The sequence below is a fragment of the Aethalodelphis obliquidens genome, unplaced genomic scaffold (assembly GCF_003676395.1).
Source record: "Aethalodelphis obliquidens isolate GAN/ISIS:26980383/991018 unplaced genomic scaffold, ASM367639v1 scaffold74, whole genome shotgun sequence".
NCBI classification, from domain to species: domain Eukaryota; kingdom Metazoa; phylum Chordata; class Mammalia; order Artiodactyla; family Delphinidae; genus Aethalodelphis; species Aethalodelphis obliquidens.
In genome coordinates this window covers 7,785,410-7,808,318 of record NW_020838018.1, presented here as the reverse complement: position 1 = coordinate 7,808,318, position 22,909 = coordinate 7,785,410, and the positions used below count along the sequence as shown (strand labels likewise).

The window sequence follows — 22,909 nt, the reverse complement described above, 5'->3', positions numbered from 1 at the left end:
CAGCGTAAATGAAGGTAGAAGGCTGTTGCAGAATAAACAGTTTGAAAGAGCAAGGCACTAAGCCCAGATTCAAAGAGATGGGGCTTAGCTGCTGCCGCTCAACAACGTGAGGAATGTGACCGTTCACATTTGCATGCATTTTTAAACCACCGCAACTTTGTAACTACTTATCTGTGTGAATCAGAATTCTCTCCTACTGTGCAACCAAATACAAGAATAAATTAGATCCTGTGCTTGGTGAAAGGGCGGCTGTCATATACAACGCTTGACTTAAAGTTGTTATATCCATCAAATAGCTTCCTTGTTCTCATTGATTGATTTCATTAATAATTAACATTTCAACTTACAGGGAATTCCCCGGCGGTCCAGTGGTTAGGAATCCGTGCCTCCACTGCAAGGGCCACAGGTTCTATCCCTGGTCAGGGAACTAAGATCCCGCATGCCGCGTGGCATGGCCAAAAAAATACATAAATAAATTTATAAATGTATTCTAATTGCTCATAGTAAGATCTAATTTTTAAAAAGATTTGACTACTAAAAAGGTTTGGAAACCAATGGACTAAATAATCACCAAGGTTTTATTTTAGGACAGACCTCCACTTTGCGCCGCTCTAAATTCTCAGGAACTTCAGATCCTTTAGGACTTCGAGTCCAGTCTGCTCGCACCACAGACATTTCCCAGTGCACTGTGATCAAACACTCCTCACACCCCTTGGTGCTCAAGAGCTTGGGAGCTCCGTGGACAGGGGGGTCCTGGCCTCGTCACCCGTTTCCCTCATGCCAGAACGGGATAAGCCTTCCAAACTTTTGCTGAACACCTAATCCTGGGTACGTGTGTGTGGGTACCATTCCTCTTTTTGCTGCCCCTGCAGAGGCAACTGTGTCTATACTGGGAATGACCCAGGTTAGCAGTGAAGAAACTGGGATGTGTGTTTCCAGTCTGCAATCATTAGTTGCTTGTAGCTTCAGGCTTGTGAAATGTCTCTCTTCCACAGTTTTCTCATTCTCGAGAAGGATGAAAACAACCTGTGCCGTTGACCTCGCAAGTTTGTTAAGACGATCAATGTTGTGCATGTAGCAGAACTCCTACAGTTTAATCATTCACACTTGAGCAGTTCTTATCCACTTTGCTTTTGTTTCAGCCAAAGGGGCTAGAAACTCCTCCAAGGGCAGGAGAGTTGATTCAGGTGCCAGGTCCAGTCTTGGGTTCACACGCAGGGCCCCCTCCAACTCACCGGGTCCTCTGGACTGCGTACCTCTTCAGGTGCCCAAACCCAGGTTCTGTTCCCCGCAGGTGAGCCGGCCCCATCCCCGCCGGCCCTCACACCCAAAGTCCTTCTGATCTTCCAGTCCCGTCTTCACCCCCTCCACCCACTGCAGCAGGCCCGTTCCATGTCTACTGCCCCTGGGCGGTCCTGCCAAGTCATCCAGGACCAAGCTACTCCTGCTCCCTTGGCCTCCACTTGACCCTTGCTCCTGCTGGATTTCCCCCATCATTTCTCCACCCCTTAGTTTTCCCCGCCTGACCCTCGACAATCAGCTCACTGCCCACTCCTACACAGTTGACCTTTACTGGGTGTTTGGCCTCCCTATTGAACTGTGAGTATCATAGACCTGGAGGGGTACAACCACGTCAGCTGCTGATGAGCTTGACCGCCAAGGGGGTGCATTTAGGGGCCCAGTGAAGGGCAGAGCCTTTTCTCCCAGCTGGCTCTATATTCATGCTCCAGAGTGTGAGTTTCTGTCCCCTCATCCATGTCACCATTGCACAGCCCCTGAAGGAGAGGAGGCAGACAGGACCTGCTAGACTGCCCCCCGCTTCTCTGGCCCAGGGATGGGGGAGGGTAGGAGGTATGCCATCGCTCTCTCTCCTCCAGCTCCGTGTACCCCGCCATTTGAACCCTCGCTCCGTGGCTTTTCTCAGCCTGGCATCACCTGTCCCTCTCGCTCAGATCTGGTGGCTCATAAAGAACAAGTAGATTTGGGGCCCCGATGCAACCTTTTAATTCCAAGCAGAGTCCCCCTCCCCCAGCATCATCACACACACACGGCGGAAAGGGATGTCGGGGTCTGGGCAGGAACAAAACCCAGACCCCGGCCAAAATATATATATATAATTATATACACGTGTATTTGGAGAGAAGAAAAGCTGGGAGCGTGATTAAGGTAGGGCAGAGAGTTAGGTGAGGAAAGCAGCTGGGGGGTGCCCCAATAAATTACATTCTTTAGAGAGCATGGTGGGGGATGCAGGGGTGTGGGTGGGACCTGGTAGCCAGGACTCTCAGCCTGGCTCCTCATCCCGTCCAGGGGAGCCCAAAGGCCTGGGCTCTGCCCGGGCCCTGGATGCTAGAAGGTAGCATTCTAGCCGACTCAGCCTGAAGGCTGATGTTGGGCTGGGGGTCTGTATAGGCGACATCTCCACTCTAAGCCGAGGCTTCTAGGGAAGCCTCAGGGCTGGAGCAAGAGGCTTTGAAGCTTGGGGGTCACAAGGAGAGGACAGGGTGAGCTAGAGGGCTGGGTGGCCTCCCTGCTGGAGGCTGAGCGGCGGGAGGCCCAGGTGCAGGGGAACCCGTCCCAGGTGAGCTGCGGAGGAGTGCTTGGGTGCACAGGGTCCTGGGCGCTCTCTGCCTGCGTGGCTGCTTCCCACCCTCACGTGCCTCCTACCAGGCCCGAGGGTTCTTCCCACCCATTGGTCGGGACAGCAGACAGGCCTGACCATTAAGTGTCATGTTCGTATCTCGTCACTCTCTTCTGGGGACCTTCACACGGGGGTGGGGGCAGGGAGAGGGTGCAGACACTATCTCTGCGTGTGCTGGAGTGCACGCTGGGTTTGCCCTGTGCAGCGAGGACCAGGGATGAGAGAAGGGGCCCCCACCCCTAGCTCATCATGGGGAAGGAGGTCCACGTCCCCAAGCCCCAGCACTGCAGAGGCCTCGCTCTCCCTCGACCTCAGCAACGGAGCCAACCCCACCTCTGCCCCACCACCCTGCTCCCCGCAGAGATGATGCTTTGGGGTCTAGTGACCCCAGCTCCAGAGCCCTGAAGCAGCAAGGGTGAGGGTCAGTCACAGAGCAGGTGGGGGCCATCAGAAGAGAGAGGCCTTTTTCTTGAGTTCGTTTCGCTTCCACAGAGCCAGCTTGCCAAACTCTTCGGGAGACATAGAAAAGACCCTTGAGAAGTCCTCTGCTGACAGGTGCCTCTGCAGGGGGACACACAGCGGCAGTGTAGGGACAGGAGGCACAGGGTGGGGCTGGGCCACCTTCCCCCACACCGGGCAGGGGACGCTGCCCCGTCAGTAGCCCCTCACCCGCCCACCACATTCTCTCTGCGTACCTCAAGCCTCATCCTATCCACACCTGGAGGCAACTTGGTTCGCCCCCTGTTGGTCACCACCAGCATTTCGTAAGGATAGATCTGGCGGGGAGGGGAGGCGTGCAGTAAGTATCAGGCTCTTCGAGGTCCCTGTCAGCGTAACCCCCTCCATTCCCCAGGCCCCCTTATCAGCCTGCAGGGGCCATGGGGGCTCATGCCATCTTGCCATCCAACTCCCCCAACTTCCGTGCTGCCCCTCCCATCATCAGCCAGGAGGACCCCTCAGTGCATTCACTTCCCTGGCTTCTCCCCAAGCTGGCCAGCCCCCGATAGAGACGGTTCTGTCCCCTGCCCACCATCCCCTGCCTCTGCCCCTGCCCCTCACCTTCTGCTCCAGCACACAGGGAAGGGAGATCCCCCGGTCCATCCTCCCCCTCTGGCCCTCTCCGTTCTGGGGAGACCAAAGCCGCAGTGAGCCAGAGTGGGGCAGGGAGGCCTCCCCAGCCTTACCCTAGGCTTCTTATGTCCTCACCAGGTGGCTCCGTAGCCCCGCACCCCTCCCCCAACGCTGACAGTCCCCCTTCCGTCCGTGGCTTCCGCGCTCCACGTGTCTCCCTCCAGAAGGCACTCACCTGCAGGCCTGTGGGAGAGAAGAGCCATTGTTCAGAGGCAGCTCTGAGGTCAGCAGGCTTCCAAACCCGCCAGCTCAGCCTCCCCGACCTCCAGCCAGAGCCCTGCCCACATCGCAGACACGGGCTGCCCCAGGGGCCTCTTGAGCCCCTTTCCCAGCATCAGGTCGGCCCTGCCTCTCACCTGGGCTTTCGGTCTCGCTCCCGGATGGGCTGAAGTCTGTGGACTGAAGCTGGAAAGGACACGAAGGAATCAGAGGAAGCTGGAGCGTTCCACATCGTCTCCCTTCACTGTAAGGGTCTGGCCGCCCCCCCGGGTGCCCACGTAGCTCAGTCCCTCACGGGCCCCACACGCACACTCTTCCCACGAGGCCTGTGACCTCCGTCCTGGGACCTTACCCGGCTCAGGGTGGTCCTGCCGTAGGCGGGGAGGGAAGAAGACTTCGATGTTCCCACGTGCAAGGCTGGAAGAGAGTAGGAGGCCCTGTCTCAGACCCTTTGGCCTGCCAGTCATTCCAGAGGGTCATTCCCTGGCCTTCCCTGCCAGGAGCAGGGCAGTGGAGGGGGGACTTGGGGGAAGCCGGTGGGCCTCTGTTGGCTTCCAGCTCCTGCCCGTAACCTTCAGCAGGTGACATTGTGCTGGCAGCTCTGAACTATCCCTAATGCCTCCCCTCTCTCTAACAGACGTGCACAAAAGAGACATTTGGGCCAAACGTCCGAGGGTTCAAATTGATAGTCAGCCAGTGATAGTCAGATGAGGAGGCTTACCATCGTAAAATGAACCTCTGGAATATGAAAATAAATCTAAAATTTAGTCGAAACAATCGAATTATTACAATTTTATGTTTAGCAATGTTGGTAATCAAATTTCAAATGCTTGATGTTATAAAACAGAAGCTGCAGTTTTCCCAGCACCTTCAGCTGCTAGATGGTACTGCAGTCGCTGGACTTGACATTCGCATGACCGGATGTCACTTTCAACTCGACGTCCAATGATATCACTAAGCTTTCAAGCACTGCAGATTATAATTCAAGAAAATTGGTTTTCGGTAACAGGTTTTCCTAGAAGGATTCTTAGTTTGCACTAATCTCAAAATTCCTGCATCTCCAATGACTAGAAATTGCTAGCATGGTATAGCAATTGTTTTGACCAGCATTTTTGTGTGTGAAGGTTTAGCCTGGACAGACTCCAAAGTATAAGGAAGAATTGTTTTCTTCAAACGTTTTAATAAAATATATTATTTGGAAGTTTGGTGAGAACAAAATGTGTTTTGGGGACCCTCGTGGGTTTTTTTCCCTTAATGCTTCTTATTTTTGTGTAGAGAATTGTCTACTTTCACGGCCCTCATTGTTGAAGCGCTTCTCTTTTGTGATAAGTACACACTTCTCCCTCAACTGACTGATAAGTTTTTTTGAAAAATTTTTGGCCACGCTGCATGGCATCCCCAACCAGGAATTGAACCCGTGCCCCCTGCATTGGAAGCACGGAGTCTTAACTACTGGACCGCGAGGGAAGTCCCTGAAGTGTATAAGATTTTCACTCTAATGACTTCTAGACTGCTTATTTACGTTTGAAAGTGACTGTTAATTTCAGTGTTACCCTTAAGTCAGAATGACACGCCTGTCCATAATTCTGAAATTGCTCAGGTTGATCAGCTATGAGAGTAACCTACGCAATCATATGACCGTTGATCCCATACGAGTTCAAGGATGCCAACAGTGACACGGAGGCAGACATTTCGCTACTCAACTTTGCAAGGCCAAATGCACATTAAAGAGCTAATTTTGCCTAACTAGCAAATCCTGGTGGAGCATGAAGACTGAATCCAACCTTCGGGGCATCTCTCTCTCTCTGCCTCCTTCTTCGGGCCTTAACTGTTTATTCCACATTCTCTAAAAAGACCTATTAGAAGCTCTTCCCACCTACAATGAAATATCATCCTGGTGAAATATCATTTCGATGACCCTATGGATGTCCCAGCCACATATGAGCCTTAACGGTTCCTTCAGTCCCCCAGGCCAGTGGCTTTCACCTCCACTCTACAGCATGCAACCCCTTCCGGTGGCCAGCCCCTGGATCTTGTCGTCCACAACCGCTTCGCTTTGACACTGAAGCCTGGGTATCACACTTTACGGGCACAGCGCCCTTTTTTTTTTTTTTTTTTTTTTTTTACGGTAAGCGGGCCTCTCACTGTTGTGGCCTTTCCCATTGCGGAGCACAGGCTCCGGACGCGCAGGCTCAGCGGCCGTGGCTCACGGGCCCAGCCGCTCCGCGGCATGTGGGATCTTCCCGGACCGGGGCATGAACCCGCGTCCCCTGCATCGGCAGGCGGACTCTCAACCACTGCGCCACCAGGGAAGCCAACACAGCGCCCTTTTTTGTTCGCAGCTTTCCCTCAGCCACATTCCTGGCACATCTGCCGGTCAATATCATGGGGAACCTCCAGTGTCTTGATCCCCCACTTCCCCCTGACCTTTGACCCATAGGTGGGTACATAACCACTTTCACCCACACTCAGCAGCACCCAGACTCTAACCCTGCATCAGCCCAGGGCTCCCCTTTTGCCCACAGGCTATGGAGATGAAGCCCACAACGTGTACCTTAGCATCACTAGAGCCCCTACAGCCTCTCATCAGTTCCCTTTCCCAGCAGAAGCTGTTCCGAACCTTCACCGTTCTCACCAAGCCTCACCCTCCGTGTGCTCAGCAGACGACGTCAACTTCTCTCTCTTTTTTTTTTTGGCCTAGCCACGCAGCATGCAGGATCTTAGTTCTCCCCGACCGGGGATCGAACCCGTGCCCTCTGCATTGGAAGCGCAGAGTCTTAACTACTGGACCGTCAGGGAAGTCCCTAAAGTGTATAAGATGTTCACTCCTAATGATTTCTAGATTGCCTTTTTATGTTTGAAAGTGACCGTTAATTTCAATGTTACCCTTACGTCTGAAGGACATGCCTGTCCAAACTTCTGAAATTGTTCAGGTTGGAGCTTGGATTCTTAACCACTGGACCACCAGGGAAGTCCCGAACCTCAGCTTCTGATGTGGCCTGCTCCCAAAGCAAGTCCCCGACCCTTTCAAGGCCAGCCTCCTGCATCCTGAGGCTGGGTCTCCCTTCTGACCTCCTCCCAGCCAACCTTCCAAGGGGACTGTAGTGTGAGTGCTCTCCAAGGAACAGCCCTCGGCACCCTGCCCTTCCCTCCCCTTTTTCTACACAACTGGATTTTCTCTCATGGTCCCACTACCATTTATAAGCTGAAGATTCTGCTCGAACCCTGACTTGCGCCTCAAGCTTGCAACTCAGTCAAACTCAGCTCCCACCTGCATGCACTTAAAACCCAACACATCCCAAAACAGTTTCTTCAGCTTTCCCCCGAAACCTGCCTCTTTCATGATCTCAGCCCCAGGTCTGGCATCACCCAGCACCCAAGACAAAAACCCCAACTCGTCTCTCCTTCACCACCCATATTCAATCAGCCACTAAGTCCAGTTGATTTCATCTCCTCTACAGATCTTCCTCGACCTACGATGGGGTCACGCCCTGATAAACCCATCGTTAAGTCAAAAATGCATTTAGGGCTTCCCTGGTGGCGCAGTGGCTGAGAGTCCGCCTGCCGATGCAGGGGACACGGGTTCGTGCCCCGGTCCGGGAAGATCCCACATGCCGCGGAGCAGCTGGGCCCGTGAGCCATGGCCGCTGAGCCTGCGCGTCCGGAGCCTGTGCTCCGCAACGGGAAAGGCCACAACAGTGAGAGGCCCGCGTACCGCAAAAAAAAAAAAAAAAAATGCATTTAATACACCAAACCTACTGAACATCAGAGCTCAGCCCAGCCTACCTTAAACGTGCTCGGGACACTTCCATGAGCCTACAGTTGGGCAAAGCCTATTTTACAATGAAGTGGTGAACCTCTCATGTAAATTACTGCATACTGTACTGAAAGTGGATAACAGAATGGTGGTCTGGGTACAGAATGGTTGTAAGTGTATGGGCTGTTTCCCGTCGTGATGATGTGGCTGGCGGGGAGCTGAGGCTCGCTGCCGCTGCCCAGCATCTCAGGAGAGCATCGTGGCACTTCCCTGGCTGTCCCGTGGTTAAGACTCTGCGCTTTGACTGCAGGGGGCGCGTGTTCAATCCCTGGTCAGGGAACTAAGATCCTGCATGCCGCACGGTGCGGCCAAAAAAAAAAGAAGAAAAAAAAGAAAAAAAAAAAGCCAAGAGAGCATCATACCGCACATCACTAGCCTGGGAAAAGGTCAAAATTCAAAACTGGACATACAGTTTCTACTGAATGCTTATTGCTTTCGCACCATCGTAAAGATGAAAAATTGTAATTCCGGGGCTATTTCTATACAGACTGTGCCTGTATAGTTCTCAAACCCATTCCGTCTTCTCTGGACTTATGTATATTTTTAGCCCTTACCCAGATGATTGGAAAGTGTGGTAGACTGCCTCCGAAGATGGCTCTCAACATTACCTCCCAGCCTGTGTGCCCTTGGGTGGTTCCTCTCAGCAGGAAGCAGAATCTCTTTCCTCTCCCTTGTGTCTGGGCGGCCTGGGAGCTGCTCTGACTGTCAGAAGGCAGTAGAAGGATGCCCTGTGGCTTCCGAGGCCAGGCTCTTAGAGGCCTTGTAGCTTCCAGTTTGGGCTTCTCAGATCTGCCCCCCTCCTCTCCAGCCATCGTGCTCGAAGGAAGCCCAGGTTAGCCTCAGTGATGTGCAGCATGGCACCAAAGCCCCAGCCACCGCAGAGCACGCTCTGTGCGCTGTCATTCCAGGCTCCTGGAGGTCGTCTCTGCTGGCTGGATGTTTGCTGCTCCTGGCCTTTGCTCCCACATTGTCCCTGGGGTCTGTGCTGCCCTTCTCCCCCACTCACTTTGTCTTGTCCTTCAAGACTCCAACTCTGGGACCCAGGCCCTATCAGCGTCCTCTCAAAGCACTTAAAGTGTACCTCTCACCTGCTATGCTGCACTGACACCCCAGTTTCCACGTCACTTTCCCCGTGACCAGAAGCTACTGGAAGGCAGCACTATAGTGTTTTACTCTTTATATCCTCAGGGCCAAGAACATGGTAGACACCCAATAAATGTTTGTCGAATTAAACAAAATGTGCTAATTCTGCTTTAGCTGATGCCATCCTTTGTCATCTCATCTTGTTCCATGACTGGTACTCTTGCCCTAAGGAGAGCGCCAGAGCCTTGAGCCAGCAACCGAAACTTCTATGTCTCTTATACCCACAGTAGCACAGCGCTGGGCGTGTGACAGACAAACTCAGCAGACTACTTGATTCTGGCCTCAGGGTCTGGCCAGGTGATTCTGAGCCCCCTTGGTGACACTCACAGGTATGGAAGGGTGTCCGGTCAGGCAGAGAGCGGGTTTTCCGTCGGATAGGCAGTGACTTTTCCATCTCTTCCTTCAAGATCATCTTTCCCAAGTTAGAAGTAACCTGGCAAGGAGAAAGGAAGATGGATCCAAGGCGTCGATACCTGTTTCTCATCCCCAAAAGGTTCAGAGTTGGGTCCATCCCAGGCAGAAGTGGGGACAGAGTTCCTGAGGGGCTGTGTGGTGCCTGGAGCCCATGGAGCCTGTCCTGGTCAGAAGCTCGGCCACATTGGGTCTGGCCACCCTCGAGAGCAAGGAGTCAGAGCCGCTCAGTGTAACTCTGCCCCAGGGGCTTCTGCAAACCAGGTCACAAGCCCCAGAGCACAGGCCCATGCCACCATCAGTGGCCTTTCCGTGACTCTCTACACCCTCTCTCCTCCCCTGGAGGCCAGCAGCCTACTCTCTCCTTTCTCCTCGTCCCATGAACTACTCCGCCTGCTGAAGCTTGGCCCTGGCGGGACCACCCTTTTCTGTGCTTTTGGCCCTGACAGTAAGCGGTGTCCCCCTAAAGTAACATGCAATCCTAGTGTCCCTTCAAAAGCGGCAGCCTGACATCCTGGCAAAGAAAGGGAATTCCTCACATGTTCTCGCCAGGACGCTCTTCAGACATGTACCCATTTAGATCAGAATGGAACTTCTATCCCCAGGGTGGCCCAGGGATGCAGGTGGGGCAGCGAGATGCTACCTTACTGAGTTCCTCTCTCTGACGCTCCCTGAGAGCCTTCATCTCCTCCCCGGAGTCATCGTCATCGTCGTCCTCCTCCTCCTCTGCCCCCCTCCTCGACGCCTTCCGCTTCCTCCACTCTGTCTCTGGGAAATACGAACCAAAGCGGGCACATCAGTCAATCAACCGCGCACTCAACGAGCGTCTGTCAGGGGCTGCTTTGTGCATGTCCCGGGGCTGCAACCTTGAAGGGAACACCGCAAATTATTATTATAAAATAAAAGCCACGTTTTCTAGCCTTGCGGTGAAGCTGGGTGGGCAACACACACCCACACGACTGAAAGCGATTGGGGGCCAAAACCTCATCTCATTCCTCTTTCTCTTTCCAGAGCTCCCATCACAGAGCCTGGGACACAGTAGAAATTCGACAAATGTCTGTTGAGCGGCCAAAGAAATGAACGGAAAGCGGTTAAATGACTGACAAGCAGGGCCGCTTACGCCAAGAGCAATGGGGTTGCAGGGGACGGGGGAAGCAGGAGCCTGGAGAGTTCATGCAGGTGGGGGGGTGGGGGGTTCCTGGGGCTTCGGCAGGGCCTCTCTCGCCTACCCACAACGGCCAGCGACGGGGGGCACGGCCAGTAGTCTGTTTCGATCTTGGCTGGCTGGTTGGGGTCGGGAGGCTGCGCTGCAGGGAACTTGGACGACTCGATGATGAGGTCTTCAATGAGGTGCTTGCTCTGAGGGCTGCCTCCTGTGGACTCTGCGGGGGGAGGTCAAGGTCAGCCCGGGCACACCCTCCCCCCCGGAGGCCACCTCCCACCTTAGTCCCCCACTCCCTCCTCTCTCCCTCTTCACACCTGTGAGCTCCTGGGTGTAAAAGCAATGCACAAGGAAGAGCACAGGGCAGTTTACATGCTGTTATGAACATCTGTTTTCCCATCACCCCCCCCCCACCCTCAGGACAGCCTCCCGGCACGTGGCGAAAAGGGGGCTCTGGTCGGTCGGGGGAACCCTCACCTCTCTGCTTGTAGATGGGTGGCTTCTTGTAGATGTTGGAATCTGGGCGGGTGGTCTCTGTGGAGAGGGAGCAAGAATGGATGAGAAGGAGGCTATGAGGATGGCGGGGAGGCTGGGTCAGAGGAGGGAATGGAGACATGGATTGGGAGAAGGCAGGAAACTCAGGGGCTCCTGCCGAGAGTCAAGACAGAACCAGAGATCCTGAAATTACCCCTCAGGGGTTGGGATTTTTGCACTTCTCTGTTTGGGTGGGAGGGAGGATGCAGCAGGACCCACCATCTCTGGGAGCTCTGCCTGGGGTCCGGCATCTGGGGGTCTGGCCAGTTCTGTGGTGTGCATGTATTCCAGAGAATGGGGGACTAAGAGTAAGGGACTTGGGTTCCTGAAGGAAGAAAAGAGGACCTAGGGCAAGGATGCAGCCATGCTGACACCAAAACCTACCAGGATGGTGGAAATGGGGCAGGCTGGTCCGGGGCGTGCCAGTGGTTCTTGGGGCTGAAGCCTGAGAGAGGGTTCCAGGGGACCGGCTCTCCGCCCACACCTGCAGAGCAGAAGTACGGTTCACTGCAGCTCCCAGGTCCCCCACCCCGCCCCCTCCACCATCTCCATCCTCCCACCCTAGCACACACGCCCCCAACCCCGGGGCAGAGGAAGGCTATCCAAGGACTCGACCTGCTGATGCTGCCTGACCCAGGAGAAAGGATTAAAAGAGATCCCGGGTCAGACGTAGATGGACCCAGAGCTGGCCAGTGACAGGACAAGGTCCACTGATTCCATCACCCCCTAGGCTCTGCCAAGCCCAGTCCGGACGTGTGTGGGGAAGGGGGTTGAGCCCGGTCAGAGCAGCGCTGGGCAAGTGTCAGGTGCGGGGCAGACTCACCTCTGGGGATGGTGGGGGGGATGTGGATTTGGGTGACAGCGAGCGCTGTGAATGGAGAGGAGGCTGGTCAGAGCCACAAGGGTGGGATTAAACCCTTGTCCCTAGGACCCCAGATGGGTCACTTCACCCCCCCACACACTCAACTCTGCAATTGCCCAGCCAATTTCTGGACCACCTCTCCTCTCTTTGTCCTTGCCAGCTCCCAGGGCTGGCCCTCCGTCCTCTCTCTCCCTAGACAGGGTCCTACGTCTTTCCCTAGGACCCACGAAGAAGCAGAAGTCGAGGATCTTGGAGCAGTGTGCATGCGCTCTGAGGGCCAGCTGGAGGGGCTATGGCTCTGACCTCAGAGCCAATGAGCAACAGGGGGAAGGGACAAGACCCACAGCATCCAGGATGGAGTCCGGGCCCCTTGTCAGTCATTTAAGTCTCCCCACAACCTGGCCCCGTCTCTCTGCTCAGCCATGACACTGCCCCTTTCTCCAACACAGTGTACAAAGTACCTGTCCTCCGTTATCTCATGCATTTGACTCCCTGGTGAGGTGGACGGGTAGAAGTATCACCTCTATTTTATAGGAAGGGAAACTGAGACCACACCGTCACACAGGTCACACTCAGCTAGGACTTCCGGCCTCCGAGCTCAGTGTTCCTGAGCGCTTTCCACAAATTTGCTCACTTTCTGCCCAGTCCCACCCCATTCCTGCATGACCCCGCTCTGTGCTGCTACCATTCAAACATGGCCTCCCCTGCTCTCCACCTGGAGCTAGCCTCCAGCCGCCAGCCCATCTCTGCACAAATACCCAGGCCACCAACTGACTGGTGATTCCTGTGCACAGGTCCCCTTCTTGTTTTGAAGTCTGGCCTCCAGGAAAGAAAGCATGAGAGGGATTCTGCCTCCCACCCAGTGTGGCTGGGTGAGCCCTTCCCCCAAGTCCTGTCCAAGAGGAACCTCCCACCCTTTACCTCCCGGCTTCTGGGCAGCTCCACGTGTTCCAGCAGAGAATAGGTAAAGTGGGGCTCGTAGATCATGAGGTCAGGCCTCTCGATGTCCAGGATGGCCTTGTCCTTGGGGATGGCAGCCAAGTCCTTGTAGCCCATCACTTGATTGTCCATCTTGGCCTGAAGGGAAATGGTACACGTGGAACAGAGGTGTCAAAAGCCTCCCTTAGAATACTGGCCCTACAAGCCAGACCTGCAATTTATTAGGAAGAAGATGGGCGGCCGTTTTAGATGTCAGCTCCTGTAAGTTAATATTTCTATTATTGTCATTTAAAAGGTTTAGAGTGTCACCTTAAAACAATGATAGTCCTTCACCTAGCCCTTTGGGTACAACGAGACAGTACCAGACCAGCAGGAGGGGGTGTGCAGAACCTTCTCTGGATCTGGGGTTCTCTCTGCCTGCCAGCCCTGGCAGGACCATCATCATTTGAGTGAAGCTGCCCGGCGGCCAGCGTGCGCCCCACCCCTCCCTCCTCCCAGCCTGAGGGTGCTGGTGGCCAAGAGGTACTCACCACGATGCTGGAGGGAGAGCCCGGAACACTGGAGCCTCGGGAGGAGCTGACGCTCCCAGGGGAGGTAAGTGGTTGCTGGGGAGAGCGAGAAGGCGGGCGGGTGGGAATGTGTGTGGGTGCCAGGGCCGGGCCGGAGGGAGGGGGCTGGGGCAGGGGAGGGCTTCTCTAGGCCTCTGGGGCCCCGGGGTGCGGCGCCGCGGGCAACCACCAGGTGGCATCCTCGACTCCCGACCTGACCCTCCGCGGGGAGCCTGGCCCCCACCGCGTGCCCCCGGCACCCCACTGCCCCGGCGTGGGTGTAGCCCCGCGCACCTTCTGCAGCCGTTCCATGCAGCAGGGAGCTGGCCGGCCGGATCACTCGCAGAGCCCTGTGCGCGAGGGGAGACGACAGGGCGTCAGGCTCTATCCGGCTCCTGGGCGCTGCGCGCTCGGGGCCGCGAGAGCAGAAAGGGTGCTCCCCCGGGCTGTGGCGTCCTCATCCCTCGGTGACTCTCCAGGCTGCTGGCCGAGTGCAGGGCCTGGAAGGGGAGGGAGAACGTGCCAGCCGGGGCTGTCGAGCCCCGCGATCTCAGAGGGCGGGGACGAGGGCAGCCCCCTCTGGCCCCGCGTGTCTCCCGGGAGCGGGGCTCCGGCTTTCCGTTCGCTCAGCCGCGGGGACCGGAGATCGCATGTGGCCCGCGGCGAGACGGGAAGGTGGACTGGCTGCACTAGTTTTTGAGCCATTGTTCTCTGGCTGGAAAGGAAATGACGGCAGGGCTCAGCCGTTCCCGGGGCAGCCTACACATCCCTGCTTCCTCACACCTGCCCTGCCGGGGCTGCGGGTCATTTTCAGGCCCAGGTTCTCACTCGCCTCGGCCTCTGCCGTGGCCTTTCCCTGGCGCTGTGTTGGTGCCCTTGACCTCCTTCCCCTCAGTCTATGTCCACGGTGCCACACCTCTCTCATAGCCCAGAAAGGTTGAACACAGAGGGACTCAGTAATACTATGAGACGTTAATAGGGGGAGGGGAGGACAGAGCGAAGGCGTTTTGGCGGGAAGCGCTCAGGTCATTGGCTGGGGGCTGCCGCTCTCCCAGTGGAGAAGGGAGGGGGCGGCTGGAGGGAGCCACACCCCCATGTGCCTGTCCCTGTACAGCAGGCAATCCCACTTGCAGGCATCTGGTAAAACACCTTGGTGGCCAAGGCCACGTCCCAGCTCCCCACCATCTCGGAGTCCTCGAGCTGAGGCTGCCCTCTGAAGTGCTACTTTGCTGCAAGTCAGGGCCCCCTAGCTCAGCAGGAAGGCCTCCAGGCTGGCACTGCCTCTCCTGGTTCCTAAGAAGCTGAGTCCTGTCTGCAGCAGTAGAGTAGGAGTTCCCTGGGGCCACGGCCCAGGTCTCCTTCCTCAGTAACTCCCTTAGCAACCCTCCCATCCTCCCCACACACCCCTGGACCAGACACATAATAACCATTCAGTGGGACTTCCCTGGTGGCGCAGTGGTTAAGAATCCATCTGCCAATGCAGGGGACACGGGTTTGAGCCCTGGTCCGGGAAGATCCCACATGCCGCAGAGCAGCTAAGCCCGTGTGCCCCAACTACTGTAGCCTGCGCACCTAGAGCCCATGCTCCACAAGAAGAGAAGCCACAGCAATGAGAAGCCCGCGCACGGCAACGAAGAGTAGCCCCCGCTCGCCACAGCTAGAGAAAGCCCATGTGCAGCCGTGAAGATCTAACACAGCCAAAAATAAATAAATAAAATAAATAAATTTATATAAATAAATAAAAATAACCATTCAATGAACGCCTGGCTGAGTTTCTGACATGATGGTGGCAGTGGAACTGTCTTCAAACTGCTGGCAGTAAGCCATAGAGTGAAGAGAGCTGATGACTACAGAACGTACAGGAAAGAGGCAGCAATAATGTAGTGGTTAAGAGCAAGGACTCTGGACGGGAATGCCTGGGGAGAGGAGACTCTGCTACTCAGAAGCTGTGTGACCCTGGGCAAGTTACCCTCTTTGTGCCTCACGTTCTCATCCATAAAATGGAAGGTGGTAATAGTATCTGTGTCATAGGGTTGCTCTGACTATTAGGTAGGTTACAACATGTGAAGTGTTTAAAACATAGATTTTATGTAGAACGTTTATTATTTCTATCTCCCTGAGGACTGATAACCTTAGATGGCTTTCTGTAGCCACTCTGCCACAGAAGGTCATGAAAGACTTGAGGTCATTGGTGCTCCCACTTTTATCACCTGTTACTTTGTATCAGGCCGCTTTTCTGCTGTGTCTCCACCACCTACTTGCTGCACCAGCAGCCCTTATTCCCACTTCCCTGCTTTTGCACACGCTCTTGCACTATTCTCATCTCCCAGATGCCACCCATCCTTTAAGGGCCATGCTAAACCCTCCTCCTCTTGGAGGCCTCCCCTATTATTCTAGTCCGCATTGACAAACTCTTCTCTGAATTCCAGTGGGACTTAAAAAGAGAATCATATAACTTAGTCCTTGATTATGTTGCCTGACATGTTTTCTCGCTAACTAGAATGACTGCTAATTTCTACAACAATAATAATAGCTATCATGTTTTGAATGCTCATGCTGGGTACTTTGATAAGCACTTTACAAGGATTATTTTGTTTCATCCCCACAACAATCCTATAAGGTAGACCTATTTTACAGATGAGGAAAACCGAGGCTCGGAGAGGTTAAAAACTTGTCCAGAGTCGTGGAGGTGACAGTGACTATGTCTTCAGCATTGGCATGTTTCGTAGTGCCTCCGTAGTACTGTGTCAGGTTCACTGTGGGGATAGACGAGCATTTGCCACAGTTCTCAAGTCTTTTTGGAATTCTAGAGCCAAGGCTTCTCCAAGACGAGACTCTGGCCATCAGAGTCACACTGGTGACCAGGTGCCCATGGAAGGGCTCCATCCCAGAGCTTCATCCTTCTCCTGCTTTCGTAACACTCACTTTGTAATGCTTTTAACTACATGTGTGAGGACTGGAATAAACTCGAGCACATACTCAAAGAGCTGTTAGCTCCCTCTCACTCCTATTTCGTCTTTACTTTGTTAACAGACATTGTCAAACTAGCTATACACTGGCTTAGCCAAGAGGCAGACACTCATTCATCCACCCATATACATCCACCCGCCCGCCCAGTCACGTATTGTTTTATCCATTCATTCACTACTTTCTGAGCACCTGAGCGTTGTGGTGTTGTGGAGAAGAGAAAGATGAGTCAAAGGAGCTAAGCCGCCCCTCCAGAAATGAGGCCATATGTATAGATAACGCCCATGCAAAGCAGAAAATTATGTGTGCCTGATAAGATAGTATAAAGGGCTGTGAGAGGTCACAGGAGAGAGGAATCACTCCTGCTGGGGTGTCAAGAGGGGAAAATAAAAAGGTTTTCTTAGAGGAGGAAGTGTTTAAGGCAGGCCTTGAAAGATGCCCGGTTTGAGATCATGCAAAAACTAAAAGAGGGATCCTTGAAAGAGACAGCAGCATGAGGGAAAGTGGAGACACGGCGAAGCACTGGGTCTGTCTGGAGACAGCAAATACGGCTGAATCGTGGAGCTCATGAGGTTGAGACTGGTTTGGGGCAGGAGGTTGGGGGCCAGATTTGTAGATGCCTTGAACTTAGACTAGGGGATTCCGAATGTATTCTGTGGGCAACTAGGGCTATGGAATGCTTAGAAACATTTAAAACAAAGAAGTGACGGATCCAAGCAGTGCTTTGGGAAAATGAATCAGGCTGCAGGCTGGCAGATGGAACAGACAGGAAGAGGCGGTCCACAGAGACACCAGCCAGGAAGTTACGGCAGTAGTTCAGGCAGGGAATTGTGAGGCTCTAGACTTGGGCCTGGAGCCCAAGGTGGAAAGGGCCAAGTGGGAGGAATCCTAGAGTCAGAATGTGCAAAACAGAACTTGATCTGGAGACAGCGCCCCCGCCCCCACCCCTCACCGCTGGGGAGGAACAGGTAGCAATGATAGGAGAAGGGGAAGCAATGAGTTCACTTCTTGCCAGTCGAGGCTGAGGTGGGGGCAGTACCTGGCAACAGAAATTTGGGAGCCATTTGAGCTAGAGGTGGTAGTCTGCCCCATGAGGTTGCCGAGGGAGAAAGAAGGTCAAAACCCAGCATCCTGGGAAACGCTAGGGGACTAGAAGAAAAAGGGAGCTGGAGATGGCATGAAAGGGAGGGGGAAGACTACATGGCCAGGTCCCTGAGGGGCTGGGAGTGTATCTAGTGATTCTTTGTATTTTTAGTAAAGGACCTAATACACAGTAAGTGTGCCAAAAACATTGAGAGAGAGTTGTGGGGAGAGATAGGGGGGTTGAGAAAGAATGTCATGAAGCCAAGGAGTCCATCACCCAGAGAAGGCAAGACATGCAGAAAGGAGTGACAGCTCGCCAGTTTGGATGTCAAGCCCTGGTGGCTTCTGAGAGCATCTGGAATAGTGAGGCCTCCTTGTTAGGGATGGGGGTGGGGAGAGGTGGCCAGGGTGTACAGGCAGGGGGAGGGGCACTTCCAAGAAGTGTGACAGAAGGGCAGGAGGGGGTTAGGAGAGTTACTTTGCAGGAGGTGCGCTTGGCTGAAGGTTTTTTAGGAAAAGGGAGACCTGAACACGTTTGTAGGCAGTGGAGAGTGAAGAGTAGAAAAGAACTTGTGGCTGCAGGAGACGGGGGGCACTTGAGGGAGGAAGGTCCCAGCAGGGGAAGGGGAGAGGGATTGGGTCCAGGCCCAAGTGAAGGACTACCTTTGGAAAGAAAGCCCGAGCTTCCCTGAAAGGAGAGGAAACGGAAAGTTGGGTAACTGCAATCTAGGGGCCTTTGGAGCAGGCCGATTGGGAGGTTTCTATTTTCCCAGGAAAAGTGAGAGATAAGGTCATATACAGACCCTACAGGTGGGTTACAGAGACTGAAGAGAGTAGAAAGGACTGGAACGGTCGGGGGAGGGGCGGTGGTGTGGGGGGGGAGGGGGAGTGTGGCACGGGGGAGGGGTGGAGAATGGAGAGCTTCTACGTGTCCTGGAGCCTCAGGCTGAACCTGGAGGTGGTCCAGGCACCCTGCCCTCAAACACCAGTTGCAGGTGGGTACAGAGTGGGGTAATGACTGCCTCTCAGAGTGGTCACTGCCCAGGGAGGGAGAGGAGGGCTCCAAGATGAGCCAGGTCACAGGTTACAAGGTCTTGCACTGAGACCCCCACTCGCCTGTGCACGACCACTGTCCCACAGACGCAGCCACTCGGAAAGACGATTCAGAATAATGATGTCCCTGCTCTGTCCCCTGCCCCTTCTTCTCCACAGCTGTCCACAGCCCCATGCCCATCCCCTAGGCTGGGTCTCCTTGCCTTCTGCCCTGAGCCACATTCCATCAGGAACCTGCACACCAGCGCCTGGTGTGTTAGAAAGCACGCTGCGGAAATTGTTAATGTCTTACCCTTCCAGGGACATGGCATTTTAATTTGGGGCTAACCTTGAGGAGTGAAGGTCTTACTCGTTAAATATTAAGCCATCAGGGAAAATGTTTTGGGGTGGAGTAGGAGTGTGGGGTGGGGGGAGAGGGAGAGAGGGGGAGAGGGAGAGAGGGAGAGAGGGAGAGAGGGAGGGGAGGGGGAAAGGGGGGAGGGGAAAGAAAGGGAGAGACTCTTCTTGCCTTCTCCCAAATCACATCACGCCCCGCATAAGCTTACTCCACCCACTCGTAGCCCCTCCCCCAAAGCCAGTTTCCTCGCGCGTCCGCACCCGTGCACACCCCACGTTTCTGCATGTGCGCTCCCAGGCCCGGGCCGCCTCCCGTGGACAGACCGAGAGGGCAGACTGCAGCAGGAAGGGAGGGCGCAAAGGGAGGAAAGGGAAAGAGCTGCGGAGGAAGGCCAGCCCAGGTGGCGGAAGGGCCATCTCAGCTGCCCCGGCGGCGCCCAGTTCTTCCATCTCGGACCCACCCTACCCCAGCTGTGCAGCCGCGCCTTATCTGAGCCCCCAGCCGGGCCCCACCTCACACCGCCCGCCCCGTCTCCATGGCAACTGGAGCCGCTCGGCCCTGATGATAAGGCCCGCCCACCCATTCCCATGGGCGCCCGCTACAGGTAGGGGCTGAGCCGGCCTTGGCTCCCTCGACTTGTGGAAATGAAGGCTCAACCGGCAGAACCGCAGCCTGGTATCCTCTAGTCCAGCTTCCCGCCCTGTTCTAAACCAACCATCACTTGCTCTGGGCCAGGGACTTTCACGCATCCTCTCTAGCTTCACCAAAGCTCATGTCTCCCAATTAGGAGATGAAAATGTGGTTGAGAGATTGACCTGCCTCCCCCCCATGCCCCTCACGCCTCGGCCCATTGAAGCCAACCTGGAATTCCTACCCAGGTCTGTCTCAGGTCAAAGCCAATGAATGCTCTTTTCAGTGGGTCCCCAAGGATCTCACTTTAATCTGAACTTGGGGTTTGGGGTCCCGTGCGCTAACCTTATACCGTGGAGCCACCAGAATCCTGCTTCGTTGGACTGGCCTGTGGACAAGAGCAGAGAGGCTGGGGGCCCTCGGGCTCTGTGCCCTGGGGCAGGGACAAGCCGGGCTGGAGGCCGGCCTTGCAGATAGTAAACGAGTTGCGAAATGGCTGAGCTGGCCCAGTGGGCTGGGGTCAGGTGGGCAAGCATTCCGCCGCTCTCCTTTTTCACCAGTTTCATTCAGAGTGTGCCTGCCTGCCTTGTGCCTCCGGGCCCCATCTCGCTATTTCTGCTTTCCATTCCCTTTTTCTTTCCTTCTTCATCTTTCTTCCCTCGGCTCTGCTTCCCTTTCACCCTCTCTCCCTCCCAGCCCCACCCCCGCAGTTACTGTGGCAACAACTCGATGCCAGAAATAAAGGCAGGATCCAGCTAGGTCACCAGTTCCCAAAACAGCATACCAGGGTGGAGAGGGGAAAGGTGGGTGGGAGCAGACCAGCCCAACAGGGGAGGCCCCCTGGCATACCCTGAGGGTGGGGTCTGTGTCTGTGTGTGCGTGGGGAGGGGGCACCCACAATCGCCCCCAAAATCGCCCTGCTCCGGGCCGGGGGCTCATCAGAACATCTCTTAACCTCTGCCAAGCCTGCGCCTGCGCCTTTTCTAAGACTGATGAAGCTCCCACTCCCCTCCTCTCATTTTATCCTTCTCCCGCACCCCCATTTTTAAGCCCTGCTCTATCTGCTAGGACTAGAGTTGGGGTTCCTCGAATGCTAACCCTGAACAGCACCCCCTCTCGCACTCTGGGGAAGCATCAGGCAGGGGCAGGTGGGCCCAGAATCAGGGTCCCAGCCTGGGAACCCACCTGCTCAAGGCCCTGCTCCCCGTTTGCTTCTGATGACAGCAGGAGTGGGCCCGGGCGCCTCCTTCCTTCCTTCCTCCCCCCCACACAAATATGCATCTCGTCACACAGTTTCTCTTAGCACTCTCGCTTGGGTTTCTGTATCCTCTCTCTACACACCCCCGAAGAAGGCCCTCTTTCTGTGTCCCCCCTCCCAGCCCCTTAGGTTTGCTTGGTCCTCAGCTTGTTCCTGCTCTGGTCTCTATTTACAGCTGGTCCTGTTGGCGGGTTGTGGTGTCACTTGTACCAGTTGATTGATAGGGCTGGGGGAGATGCAAGGGAGACTGCCTCCCAAATTCAGCTTTCTGAATCCTGGGGGCGTCCCTCTTCTGGTCGTTACACACACGCATGAGCTCTGAATGAGGAATTCCTCAGACCTGCACCCCCAGGTGGACAGGCTGGCCCCGGCGTTGGACATGTGGCCATAGCGAGGCCAGCAGCGCGGAGGCCAGCCTCCCCCGTGGGCACGGGCACCTCACCCACACATGCGGCCCCCGCCGAAACACGGTTGCAGAACGCACGCCCCCGCTCTCCCAGTGAGGCACCCCCCACACTGACACGCGGTGCCTGTGACACCCACTCACACCACCCACCGATCCTCCCCTTGGCTCCGGTTCTCCACGCTCACAGCCACCCACCCCACGTGCTGACACCCCGTCCCTGGCACAGAGCGCCCACTTACCCACCCCGTGGGCGCTTTCTGGGCCCCACCCCTTCCCAAAGCAAGACTGCCTGCCTTCTCCTACACCCGTCCCTGCTCCCCTGCCTCTCGCAACTCGGCAACCCAGTGCCCTGGGAAAGAACCACCAGGTGTGCCTGCCCGGGAATGGGCGCCTGGCCTGCCAGGCCAAGGGAGGGGCAGAGCTAGCAAGGGGGTGCCTCGATCCTCGGAGGCCTGCGTGTCTGCTCGGCCCTCAGCCCCTGCAAGCACTTCAACAGCCGGCACCAGGAGAGCATCGCGGTCAGGCCTGTGGCCATGCCCTGCCACCCAGCCTCATTCTGCGTTTGGTCCTCACCCCAGCCTGGCCGGCTAAGGGCTAGCAGGAGGCTCCTCAGGCCCCTCCCCGCAAGGAGCCGTCCTCACACCAATGGCATTCAGGCCTCTGAGTGAACTGCTCCCCCCACAACAGGAGCATCTGTGGCACGGTGGCGGGAGCCGGCAACGCCCCCTTCCCTTCCACCACTCAGCAAAGACGGCCCAGCTCTCCAGCCCACTCGAGGCAGAGCCTCCACCCCCCCAAGCACTTGGGCTTCCGACCAGCACAGCTGGGGGAAGGGGTCCCCGGGTGGCAGCATGTGACACCCCAGCCCCTCTTCCCCGAATCGGAAGGAGGTTGGGTCAGATCAAACCCAGCTAGTGCCAGGGTCCGGCCCATTCTCCCACTGAACAACGGGCCATAGCTGACACCCCCACCCCCACCCCGGGATCCCTGCCACCACCCAGAGCCTCACTTCTAGGAAGGTGTTGTGGCCAAAGTGCCCACAGAGGGGAAGAGAGGTGGGAGACCCTGCCACCTACCTCTTCCCGGACAGGGTGGCCCAGATGCTCTGAGGCCCCAGGGTGGGGGCGGGGACAGGCGCAGATCCCGGGGCTGCGGCTTTTCCTGAAAGCCCAGGTAACAGGCGGCTCTTCCAGGAGCCCGGCGTGCTTTCCCAGAGCACAAATAACAAGAAAAAAGCTGGCTTGCGGTGGGTGAGTGGGTGGGCAGCCGGCGAAGGAGGGGACTTACCCTTCTAGGCCCCCACCCCCTCGCCGCCACCCTGCTTCTCCGCCAGCCTGGCGCGCAATCCCCGGGCCGGGTGTGTGCGCCGGTGGGCAGGCCAGGCGGGGCGGGCGGGCGGCCAGGTGGGCGGGCCGCTGGCTCCCACCCACCCCTGCACCCTCCCCACCTCCAGCTGATAGCGTGTGGCCACTGGCCTGCGGGTGTGTGTTTGTGTGTCTGCTCTTCCACCTCGCTTGCTGCAGCTCAATCCGTTTCAAACAAGAGGACCATTAACTGGGCATCATGACGAAGCAGAATCGGAAGCAGACTCTTGGCCAGCGGCTGGCCTTTTTCCCTTTCCCACACCCACCCCCAACCCTGCAACACACGCTCACAAACACAGCCCCTCCAGCCTCCTAAAACAGCCAGAGTTTGAGTCAGGGGGAAGGGGCTCTACTGATAACAGAGGGGTGACAACACCCACTTTCCCCAAGCACCTCTATCTCCCACT

General features: G+C 55.9%; 1 protein-coding gene across 4 annotated transcripts; it reads right to left on the bottom strand.

Moving 5' to 3' along the window:
* Window positions 1-1,986: 1,986 nt before the first annotated feature.
* On the bottom strand, window positions 1,987-22,474 carry DMTN (dematin actin binding protein). Of its 4 annotated transcripts, none has more exons than XM_027092048.1 (16): window positions 22,215-22,474; window positions 13,699-13,754; window positions 13,387-13,461; window positions 12,839-12,994; window positions 11,879-11,923; window positions 11,440-11,539; window positions 10,999-11,055; window positions 10,589-10,741; window positions 10,003-10,127; window positions 9,276-9,381; window positions 4,341-4,405; window positions 4,126-4,174; window positions 3,945-3,952; window positions 3,698-3,763; window positions 3,334-3,414; window positions 1,987-3,199 (listed from the first exon to the last, which is right to left on the bottom strand). In XM_027092048.1, the coding sequence occupies exons 2-16, from the start codon at window positions 13,714-13,716 to the stop codon at window positions 3,086-3,088; spliced, it is 1,218 nt and encodes a 405-aa protein (XP_026947849.1). In that variant the 5' UTR covers window positions 13,717-13,754; window positions 22,215-22,474; the 3' UTR covers window positions 1,987-3,085. The 4 variants fall into 4 exon arrangements, with proteins under 4 accessions (XP_026947849.1, XP_026947848.1, XP_026947850.1 ...); XM_027092047.1 differs by having other exon boundaries at window positions 13,699-13,904; window positions 22,215-22,392; XM_027092049.1 differs by lacking the exon at window positions 3,698-3,763 and having other exon boundaries at window positions 13,699-13,904; window positions 22,215-22,473.
* Between the last annotated feature and the right edge of the window lie 435 nt (window positions 22,475-22,909).

What these genes read in the sequence shown, in the direction of transcription:
- DMTN (XM_027092048.1), bottom strand. An exon ending in CCGGACACCCTTCCATACCT is followed by an intron (nt 4,406 to 9,275) that starts GTGAGTGTCACC and finishes ACTCTCTTCCAG; the next exon opens with CCTTGCACGTGGGAACATCG. An exon ending in TGGATAGGATGAGGCTTGAG is followed by an intron (nt 3,200 to 3,333) that starts GTACGCAGAGAG and finishes GTCCCCCTGCAG; the next exon opens with AGGCACCTGTCAGCAGAGGA.